Below are 10,662 nucleotides of genomic sequence, written 5' to 3' on the forward strand. Positions count from 1 at the left end.
CCCCTGGCCGAGCCGCTCGCGCCCCGAGACGTCTTCATCGCTGTCAAGACCACCAAAAAGTTCCACCGCGCGCGCCTGGACCTGCTGCTGGAGACCTGGATCTCGCGCCACAAGGAGATGGTGAGCCCCCCGCGGCCTGGACTGGCGGGCGAGCGGGGCGGGGACCCACCGTCTGGTCCAGCTGGTGGCAGCGTCCCATGGGGAGCAGGCTGCATCCCCATCCAGCCACTAGGGCCATCTGTGGGCGACGCCAGTGCACCCCGGTGCAGCCAGTTTGCCTGCTGGGGCCACTCTCCCGTTACAGTTGTTACTGTCCCCGGGGCCCCTACCCCTGTCCAGCTCCAGAGTCCTGGATGGCTGCAGGACCCTACACCAGTCTCCAGTGCTTGGGGTTGGTGCCGTGTGATACTTCTCACCCCCCCAAACATTGGAGCGCATTCATAGGGCATTTTGTCCTCAAACTTCCCCAGGCAAATTCTGTTCGGACCCACCCTCAGCTCAGACCCTTTCCTGGGGAGAAAGGCTCTTCCTTTAGAGAAGTGAGGGGTTCTGACCTCTGGGCCCTTCTTCATCACAGTGTTAAGGTACGGGGAGGGAGGAAAGTCATTGCTGGTTGGTGGGTCCTGGGGAGTAGATCTCAAAGAACTCCGGGTTTTGAGGTCTGTGTGGGGACCCTCCCCGCACAGTGCAGGAGTCTCTGAGGGCTGCAACCTTGGGCACAGCCCACTTCAATTGGGCATCAGCTTCTTACACACACATAATTAAGACACACCCCACTTTGAACATTTCCCTCGAGGCCATAGCAGGACGGTTGGGCTGGAGCGGGATGGGGACAGTGGGTAGGCTTGCAGTCGGGGACTGGGGGGGGCATCTCTGGGCTGGGAGATGCGGAGGCATTTGCTGTGAGGGTGGGGGCTCAGGGAAGACCCTGCACGCCTTCCTCCCTGCTCAAACCCCGGAGACCCAGGGCCTTCTGGCCTGGCGCTGCCCTGTTTTGGGGCACTGTGGGTGGGTGGGAGCAGGGCTTGGTGAGGTCATGAGGGCGACGGGGAGGGGCAGGGTCCTCTCTGGTCCTGGCGTGGGGAAGGGGCCCTGAGAACCCCATGGCAGCCTCCTGGGAACACAGCGTCCCATTCCCAGGGGCTCAGCGGGCTGGCGGGAGGGGGCGGCGGGGGCCGTGGGTTTTGTTTGGCGGCCGGGCCGTTAGGATTCCCAGCGCCGGGCGGCTCTCACGCCGGCCCCTTGGGCAAGGTAACAAAGCCCCTTTCTCCAGCGAGAAAGGCGTCGGGCCCCTTGTGTGCAGCTACGCGCTCCGTGGGAACCGCTGCTGGCGTGCTGGCCACTCAGGTTGCCTGGCGATGAGGGGGCCAGCGGGCCCCCCCAGCATCTCTTACTGACAGTCCTTTTGGGGCACCATCCCTGAGCCTGCCCCCCACCCCCACTCCCAGCACTCAAGCCTTCCTGCTATGTGACCTTGGGCATCCTTCAGCCCCACTCTGGGCTGCCACCAGCTCTGAGCACCTCTCATCTTGGAATCTGGGGCCTTTCTCCAGCAGAGGGGATGTGGTCAGAGGGCCTCAGTTAGGTCCCAGCTGGGCTGTGTGATCCTGCACAAGACCTGGGGACTCTCAGACCCTCACTCTCATCTCTGAAATGGGGGAACATGGTCCTTCCAGGAGCATGTTGTAAGAGACTGGCAAAGCCCGCAGGCATGGGGTGAACCGGGCGGGCACTCAGGGTCGAGGTGGGGTGCCATCACTCCCTTCAGCCCTGAAGTCCCTATTGGAGGGTCACCCCACCAGGGGACAGGTTGAATCTGCCCTCAGCATCAGTTCACCAGCACACAGCAAGCAAAGCCCCCCTTGTGGTGGGTGATGGGCAGGGGTCCTGGAAACCCACAGAAGAGGGCCCCCCTCTCCCAGCCCTGCAGAGAATGATTCAGACGTGGTCTGATGGGGGAGACAGAAAGATGTCAGGGCTGTGCGGGGGAAAACCCCGAGAGGCTGCGTGAGGCAACAGTGGGCATCTGACCCACATGCTGAGGGAAGGGAGGGAGGAGGGAAGACTTCCTGGAGGAGGCGCCATTTGAGCTAGACTAAGAGTAAAAAAGTGCCCAGAAAGGGCACTCCATCCGGGCATGGTGATGACCACAGCATGGGGGTTGTGCAGGAAACTTCTAGCAACTGGAGTGGTGGCTGGGGGGAGGGTCGGTTGGTCAGCAGGGGCCACGCTGAGATGGGCCTGGAGTCCAGGATGAAGAGCCTGGCCTTTGGCCCAGAGGTTCCCCGCCCCTCCCAGGAGCAGCCAGGCTACCGCGCTGCCACCGCAGCGGCCACAATTGCTGGGGAGAACTTGGCATCCTGTGTTTCTTTGAATTGCGGCTCCAGGAACAATGCTGCTTCCTGTGGGTGTCCCCCGGCCCCCGCCCCCGTCCACCCTCATCCACCCGGCTCTTCCTCCTGCAGCCCCGTCTTCATCTGGGAGGTTGGGTGGCACTGGGGGGTCTGCGTCCCTAGAGGGCAGGGACTGGGCTGGTCTAGCACCACCTCGGCCCCAGGGTATGACCTCAGGCTGGTGCCTGCACCTCTCTGGGCCTCAGTTTCCCCACTTGGGTCTCAGCTGGTAATGGCGCCCACCTCCCCGGGCTGTCCGGGAGTAGAAGGGAGAGAATCTGTCTCTGCACTTTGCTCTCTGCCCAGGGGAGCTCTGTTATGCCCATTTTACAGAAGAGGAGACTGAGGCTCTGAGCGGCGGGTGAGACCTGTAGCCCAGCAGCGCCTTTTTCCTCCCCTCCTGGTGGCTCAGGTGTGGGGAGACAGTTGGCCTGGCACCCCCACACCCCACAGCCCCGCCTTCTCAGATGCTGTTCTAGAGGCCTCCCTGCTCCCTGAGCTGAACAAAGGTGACTTTAATCTCTGTAGCCTTGGGCTGGGTTTTTAGGGCACCACCAAATCGCGGGAGAACAGGCCTCCCTTGATCTCATTAAGAAAGCATTTTCCTTTCAACCCAGCGGCTCAGCGGAGCGTCTGCAGGGGCTGGCCCTCCGCCTCCCACGGCATTCCTGGGCTAAGATTCTGGGGAGGCCAAGGGGCTGGGTGCGAGTCTGTGCGTGCGGCTGCCCTGGGGTGTCTATGGGTGCTGCAGGAGGGGTGCATGCATGGAGAGGCGGAGACCCAGCCTGCCACCCCCTTAGCTCTGGCCCTCACCCGAGTGAGCATGTGCCCAAGGCTGGGTCAGGCTGGATAAGGATCTGAGACCACTAAGGTGTTTAGGGCCTCTGCGGGACCTGTGTGTACAGGGAAGGAAACTGAGGCTGGGTGGGCATTGGGGGGTTGTCCCTTGGTCAGAGCATTGCCCGTACACCCTGGGTTTTGCACTCAGCCATGCCAGGGTGCGCCGGGCGGCACGCGCTGGGCGGGCCAGGCAGAGGAAGGAACATTCCTCCCCGTGTGCTGGCAGGCCCAGGCGGGCGCCGGCGACTCCTGGCCCCGCCCTGGCGGCCCCCTCCTCTTCCGCAGAGCGCTCCTGGCAGGGGGCGGCCGCGTGCTGGCACAGGTGGGCTGTGGCCTTGGGCAAGCCTGGGTTTCCTTGCCTGAGCAGTGGGAGGGGTGCTGGGCTGCGTGGGTACTGGGTGCCCCTAACCTGGGGGCTGGGGACACCTGAGGTTTCCTGCCACAACCCTGCTGACCGTTGGCAACTTCGCAGAACTTCGGGGCTGCTTTGGCTCAGAGTGGGTAACTTGTCCTGCAGGTCACCCAGGACAGGGGTGCTGGCCCAAAGGGCAGCTGTGGCGGGGGGGGAGCTGCAGTGCTGGTGGCTGCACCCTACGCGCGGGACCTCGTGCCCAGCCTGGCCCGGTTAACCAGGCCAGCTGTATGGTAATGGGCGGCGCGGCCACTCTGCTTAACTCAGCCGAGTTACGGCCGGCCCGGCGCCCCTCGCCCGCCAGCCCAGGACAAAGCTGGCGGACAATGCCTGGTGATTCATCCTCCTTCCGGGCCCTTTGTCCGCCAGGGCTTGGCAGCCGCCCAGCAAAGGCCTTTGTCCCCAACCCCGAGTGATTGAGACTTGGCTTCCCAAAGCCGACCTCCTCCTCCTGTCCCTCCCGCCACCCCGCCTGTCCCGCGCCTTTCCAGCAGCCTCCAAGTGGCAGGCCGGGTGCTGTGTCAATAAGGGTGTGTGCCCCGCCAGGTGCACGGGGCGGGACGGGAACCGGTTACCTGGCGGACGGGCGAGGCGCACCACCTGGCTCGTGCCTCACCGCGCCTGGACGACCTTGGGCGCAGCTGTCGAGGTTGGGGAGTGAGGCCCCCATCCCCCACCCCCAGGGCGAGTGAATGCGTGAGCCCTGGCCCAGATGGTACTAAGATGGGGCAATTGAGCCCTACTCTGCACGAGTGGGGAAACCAAGGCCTGGAGAAGGGTGGGTGTCAGTGTGACGGAGCTGCAGCTGCAGCAACTCCAGGGTGCCCCGTCCGGCCCCCACAGATGGCCCTGGGATGGGGATGAAGGGCTGCCTGCTGAAGGCCGATTTTCTCCTTCCAGACGTTCATCTTCACTGACGGGGAAGATGAGGCCCTGGCCAGGCACACGGGTGAGCCCTGGACTTGGGGCGGGAGGGGGCCCAGACCTCCATCCAGAGCTGGAACGCTCCCCCTCCAGTCTCCCCGCTTCTCTGGGCCGAGAGGTCACCAAGGGCAGGACAAGGAGGGCAGTTTACTCATGGGGTTTGCTCCATGCCCCGCCCCACCACTCGGGGGCCCCCCAATTCTCATGCAAATGAAGCCCATTCAGCCCCCCGGGTCCCTTTGAGCCCAGGCAGCGGCAACAGGTGGCGGGTGCTGGGAAAAAGCTGCCTGAATGGGCGGGGGCGGGGCCGGGGCCGCCCTGGAGGGGGCTGGGCTGGGGGAGGGTCCACAGGCCCGAGCCCCGAGCTAGGGTGGGGGAGGCTACAGCCGGGCCCAGCTTGAACTAGGGGGCTTTTCTCGAGCCCCTGGGCCCTGCGGCGTCCCCCAGGCCAGGCCCCTCTCTGGGAGCCGGCTCAGACCTACTCACAGGCGCTCCCCTGTCCACAGGCAACGTGGTCATCACAAACTGCTCGGCAGCCCACAGCCGCCAGGCGCTGTCCTGCAAGATGGCCGTGGAGTATGACCGCTTCATTGAGTCCGGCAGGAAGTGAGTGTGGCCCCGGGGGACCCCCATCTCCCTGCCTGAGCCTGGCAGCGCCCGCCCCGGCATGCCCTCCCCCGATGGCCCTGCCTTGTCCTCAGGTGGTTCTGCCACGTGGACGATGACAACTACGTCAACCTGCGGGCCCTGCTGCGGCTGCTGGCCAGCTACCCACACACGCGGGACGTCTACATCGGCAAGCCCAGCCTGGACAGGCCCATCCAGGCCACGGAGCGGGTCAGCGAGAACAAGGTGGTAAGTGCCTGCCCTCTCCCAGTCCCGCATGCCCACGCGGAGCGCACACCCGGAATGGGGGTGGGACAGCGAGGGGCAGCGGCGCCTGGGTCTCAGGACACCTTCTCCCTTCTCCCAGCGTCCTGTCCACTTCTGGTTTGCCACGGGCGGTGCTGGCTTCTGCATCAGCCGTGGGCTGGCTCTGAAGATGAGCCCGTGGGCCAGGTGAGTGCCCTGCACAGGTTAGGCCAGCCCGGTCCCAGGCTCCTTGCCACTGTGGGGGCCTGGCTTGGTTCATCTTCCCAGCCGTGGGGTGTCCCCAGCCTCCTGTGTGGCACTGCCCACTTCCTTCCTATATTCCATTTCCCTCTGTGTTTCAGAGGGCAGCTGTGTTTACAGCGGCTGCCCCCAAGCGCGACCTGCTCAGAGCAGCCAGGGGGGCGATGAGCACCCCAGGCACCATCCGGCAGGACCCCTTCCTGCACCCAGATTCCCTCCACAGAGAGCCACGGAGCAGAGGAGGAGCCGTGCAGGGAGTGTGCCCTGGCTGTGGCCAGGGGAGGTGGAGGGAGCTGCAGCCCAGAGCTCTCCTCAGGGCTCCTCTCCCCGAGGAGCAGCGCAGCGCCTTTGCCTGGTGGGGCCTCCCCAGCTCCCAGCAGATGGCTCCCGCCTCTGCTCACTGGTCTGGGCCCTTCCCTCCCGCAGCGGGGGTCACTTCATGAACACGGCCGAGCGGATCCGGCTGCCTGACGACTGCACCATTGGCTACATTGTGGAGGCCCTGCTGGGCGTGCCCCTCATCCGCAGCGGCCTCTTCCACTCCCACCTGGAGAACCTGCAGCAGGTGCCCACCTCGGAGCTCCATGAGCAGGTACACCATCCTCCGGGCCCCGCCAGGACTCGGAGAGCACAGGAAGGGACGTGTGGCTGCCGAGAGGGGCGCAGTGAGGTGGGGCACTGTTCTAAACAGGGAGACCAGGCAGCACACCACTGTCAGCCAGGGGGTCACTCCTGCCGTGAGCTCAAAGCTGTTTATGGCGGGTTGTTTTCCTGCCGTCTCTTCTCTTTGCTGTGATGCGCCTATTGTGTGTATTTTATCCACGGCTGGCGATGCAGCCAGCCCCAGCTAGTCCCCAGTTTGGGACCTTATTCCTGGGGTGTGCAGGGCAGGTGTCCTTCCAGGTCCAAGGGAGGCCAGGGCAGGGCCGTTGCCTCACTCAGGGCTGTGTGGCCAGCCTGGGGCAGGGCCCAGGGATGTCAGGCTCCTCCCAGCATCACTCCGCCCCCTCCCCACAGGTGACGCTGAGCTACGGTATGTTTGAAAACAAGCGGAATGCCGTCCACGTGAAGGGGCCCTTCTCGGTGGAGGCCGACCCATCCAGGTAAGGAAACCCCCGCTCGGATGGGCTTGCGTAGGGTGGCCTAGGGGCGTCAGGGGGCCTCGAAGAGCTGCAGCAGGGTCTCTCTAAGCAGCGTGACTCTACATAGAGGTGCCCCCTGCAGTCCTGCTTGCTCGGGATGGGGCCGCCAGTGCTGTGGGACTGCAAATAGGAGTTCAGGCCCTGCCTGCCACCCACACAGACCAGCCCCTGCTCTGTTCCCACAGGTTCCGCTCCGTCCACTGCCACCTGTACCCGGACACACCCTGGTGTCCCCGCACTGCCATCTTCTAGCGGCCATGGCTGAGACCCAATCCCTGGGCACCCCTGGTATCCAAAGGGCCCAGGGACCCTGTTGCACTGCCCTGGCCTTGGCATTCGAGGCTCCCCCAGGGCTGTGCCTGTGTGTGTGCATGTACATGTGCGAGTGTGTGTGTGTACTGCATGCCCACCCGGGTAGCAGGCTGCTGGGCAGTTCTGCTCTGTGGAGTGGCAGGCACAAGCGCCACTTACGTGCCTCTGCTGCCGAGAGGGGTGCAGGGCCTGCTTGGAGGAAGGATTTGTGTGTTGGAGGCCACTCTGAGGGCAATTCTGTTAGGATTTTTGGATCTTTCTACAGCTGCGGGGCTCCGGGCTACTTTGCAGGGATGCGTGGGTGCCTTTCTCTTCCTGCTGAGTACAAGCTCTGTGCTGGGGGTGCCTGTGCCCTGAAGTCCTGGCTCCTGTGTCATAGTCCCAAGTACAACTCACTGAGCCATGCTCATTGCAGGGAAGGCTGGGTCTGGGGGTGCATGACCCAATCCCCTTCCTCCTGGCCTGGACGCTGTGGCTTAGAGTAACAGCAGCCACCGCCCAGTTCCAGTGGCCCCACACAGCCCCCAGTGGCTGGCTGTCCAGTGGGCAAACAGTGGCACCCCTCCCAGCTCTTCTGAGTGGGGAGTCTTCCGGGGCCCCCCTCAGAGGTCTTCCCTTTGCGTCCCCAGGACAGGGTGAGTCAGAGCTCAGCATTTAATCTCCACTCCAAAGTAGAGAGCAAGTCGCCCACAGTGGGCGTGTCTGTAAATATTGTGACAGTATTTTTTTACTGTGCTGTTTTTTTGAAAGAGGGTGGGTAAAAGTAGGGTGTTCTTGTTTTTTGCTTGGGAGGGTGGGGGTGGGGGAGGGTCTTATTTTATCTTTTCTGTGGATCAGAAAAAACAGAAGCCAAACTTGGGGTCATCTTTGTTTTTAAAGCTGAAGTGGGACTGTCTGGCACTCTGTATTTATGCGTTCCAGCATCTGGAACCTCCCATCCCTGCCCTCCTCCTGCGTAGCTGCCACCTCCCTGCTGGGCCCAGCATGGCTCGCCTGTCCCGTGGGCTGTGTTTCTTGTTGTTTTTCTCTTTGCAAAGACATAGCTAGGAAAGCGAATGATAAGGGAAAAGTTCTCAGGGAATTGAAGTGTTGTTGCTATGGTGACGTCCTTTTGCTGTGAATAAAGGTGCTCTTTGCAGCAATCCTGGGGGTCCTGGTCTCGGCTGGAGGTGGGGCCTAAGCCCCAGGGCAGCCACGGTCAGGGGAGGCACACAGGTGAAGGGGAGGCTTGGCCTCAGGTGCACCGCATGGAGCAGGTAGATAGGAAACCCTTAGAGACAACTCTTTTGGAATGAAACCTTTCATCACGATAGCTGCCTGCTAGTGATTACAGGTGCAGCCCGCACGGGGTCAGGGCGGTGGCTGGAGCGTGGGCCTGTGCTTCCAGCAGGAGCGGGTCTAGGATGCTGGGGGCTCTAGGTCCCAGCCAAGAGCACAACGCCAAGGCTCTGGCCTTGTCTGGCCACTGGGGAGCCCAGCCCCTGCAGGAGGGACAGTGACTCCTGTGACCGGGCCTGGGGCCTCCTTACCCAACTTCACTCCTGCCACGAGCTCGCAGAGTCCACATCATTGCCTCACTTTGCAGGTAGGGAAACCGAGGCACGGAGCAGCTGATGCTCAAGGTCCAGCAGCCGTGCTGGTGGGCTGGGGAGGCACTCAGACTCCAAGCCAGGCAGGCCGTGGGTCCAGCCGCGACACAGCTGGTCATGCTGCACTTCCCTCTCCTGTGAGGTGACCCCAGGCCCCGAACCCGCTCAGGGGTGGTGGGAAGAGTCCTGGAGAGCAGGAACAGTGCCAGAGCCCCCACTGCAGCTGGTCCCAGCCCCTGCAGAGATCCAGACGCTTGTTTTTTAAATACAGCAGCTCTGCGGTGCTTTTCCTTCCTCAAATCCAGCCTTTGAGGGTGACTGAGTAGGGGAGGGGTGCCGAAGCCTCTGCGGGGATTCCCTCCCCTCACCCTCCTGGCATCCCTGGGGTGGCTCACTTCCTCTTCACCATAAGCCCCCACCCCCTCCCTGGGGCTTGCACCCTTGGCCTGGCACTGCCCTGGCCGTGCCCCTTGCAAGTTCCTGCTCGGCCTGACCCCGTTTCCCCCAACCCCAGAGCTCCAGGTCCCCCTCCTGCTGCCTCTACGCCCCCCACTCTGCTCCAAGGAGACAACACACTGTGAAAAGTGCCTCTCTATGAGGGGGTGCCTTGCCCTCCCCCATCGCTGCCCCCTCCAGACGAGTGCTGACGTGCTGAATGGGCCTGCAGAGACCCCTTACTCTAAGCCTGGCTGGGGGCTACCCTGGCCTTGGGGCGGCTGGCAGGGCTGTGACCCCACCTTGGCCTTGGACGGTCCTGAGTCAGCAGAGCAGCTGCCTGGGGGGTGTGGACAGTGATGGGGACGGCGGGAGGATGGACCGGCCCTCACCATCACATGGCCTGACCCCCGTCTGGGCGGCTGTGGTCTTCCCTGAGCACCCACCACGTGCCCACCCACTTCTCATAGGACAGTGTAGGCCCGTCTTCTGAACGAGGAAGCTGAGACTCTGGGGTGGGGCAGGGGGGTCGTGATGGAACAGGCTGCGGGCAGAGGCTGCTGGCCTCCTTCCTGCCTGGCTGAGTCAGAGGCTTGGGGCCTTCTGCCCTGGCCCCGACGCTGCCCCCGCCTGCAGCTGGCATCGCCTCCCCACAGAGCTGGTGGGGCCCCGGGGGCGGAGGTGTGGCTGGACCCAGGGGTCGGACAGACCCATGGATACAGCTGTGGGGGCCCCGCCAGGGCTTGGGGAGTCCCCATTAATGTTCAAATGTCCGTGTGTGTGGAGCGGGGTGGGAGTGGGGGCTGAGTGGGCATCGGGGAGAGCAGAGGGGCAAGAAGTGGGGTGGGGAGGAAGCCCAGGGCCTCGACCTCTCCATCTGAGAAATGGAAACAAAGGTAAATGCAGTCCCCGGGTGCTGGAGGTCAGGGGGCGTCTTGGGAGGTGCACAGGCCAGCTCATCTGGGCCCCTTCCTCTTCCAAGCTGAGGGAGGGACGTTTCTCTGCCCTCAAAAGGGGAAGCAGGCCCAGCAGTGTCTTAGGGGAATGAGGCAGCCTGACCTCTTCCATCCACTGCCCCCCCACGCCCCAGAAGGTGATTCACCCAGCAGGGGAGGTGAACTCATTCCTCCCCCAGGTATATTCTGGGGACAGCTGTGTCCCACCCACCAGTGGTGCCATCACACCAGATTAGAGGTCTGGTCAGAAAGGGGCCTGGCTGGTCCCTGGGGCTCCATGTCCCCCCAGTCTACCCCAGCCAGGCCCCCTTTCCCAAACTACTGATCATTTATGGGGCTTTCAAAACAAGTAAAACTGCAACCACCAGGGCTGCAGGGCGCTCAGCGAGGGTGGCAGACCTCAGCCCCCACCTCTGCTTCCGTTCTGCCAGGCAAGTGCCTGGGGAGCCCCAAGGCTGCTTGGGGTCTGGGAGGGGCTGCTAGGGTGGGGCGCCTCCCCCGCTCAGTTGGAAGGAGCTTCCCTTCCACTGGGGCCATCAGGGCCAA

At 63.4% G+C, this 10,662-nt stretch overlaps 1 protein-coding gene across 3 annotated transcripts; it reads left to right on the plus strand.

Moving 5' to 3' along the window:
- On the plus strand, positions 1 to 9,634 carry LFNG (LFNG O-fucosylpeptide 3-beta-N-acetylglucosaminyltransferase). Of its 3 annotated transcripts, none has more exons than XM_058434365.1 (8): positions 1 to 120; positions 4,546 to 4,594; positions 5,076 to 5,175; positions 5,271 to 5,424; positions 5,543 to 5,628; positions 6,109 to 6,274; positions 6,700 to 6,785; positions 7,010 to 9,634. In XM_058434365.1, the coding sequence occupies exons 1-8, from the start codon at positions 118 to 120 to the stop codon at positions 7,074 to 7,076; spliced, it is 711 nt and encodes a 236-aa protein (XP_058290348.1). In that variant the 5' UTR covers positions 1 to 117; the 3' UTR covers positions 7,077 to 9,634. The 3 variants fall into 3 exon arrangements, with proteins under 3 accessions (XP_058290348.1, XP_032001483.1, XP_032001482.1); XM_032145592.2 differs by lacking the exon at positions 1 to 120 and adding an exon at positions 568 to 584; XM_032145591.2 differs by lacking the exon at positions 1 to 120 and adding an exon at positions 2,886 to 2,902.
- Positions 9,635 to 10,662: the final 1,028 nt, after the last annotated feature.

The sequence above is a fragment of the Hylobates moloch genome, unplaced genomic scaffold (assembly GCF_009828535.3).
Source record: "Hylobates moloch isolate HMO894 unplaced genomic scaffold, HMol_V3 SCAFFOLD_24, whole genome shotgun sequence".
Classification (NCBI taxonomy): domain Eukaryota; kingdom Metazoa; phylum Chordata; class Mammalia; order Primates; family Hylobatidae; genus Hylobates; species Hylobates moloch.

Bases quoted from the DNA above. Each gene is read 5' to 3' on its own strand.
- LFNG (XM_058434365.1), top strand. The intron at 5,176-5,270 runs GTGAGTGTGGCC...CCTTGTCCTCAG, and splicing joins TTCATTGAGTCCGGCAGGAA to GTGGTTCTGCCACGTGGACG. The intron at 5,629-6,108 runs GTGAGTGCCCTG...TCCCTCCCGCAG, and splicing joins AAGATGAGCCCGTGGGCCAG to CGGGGGTCACTTCATGAACA.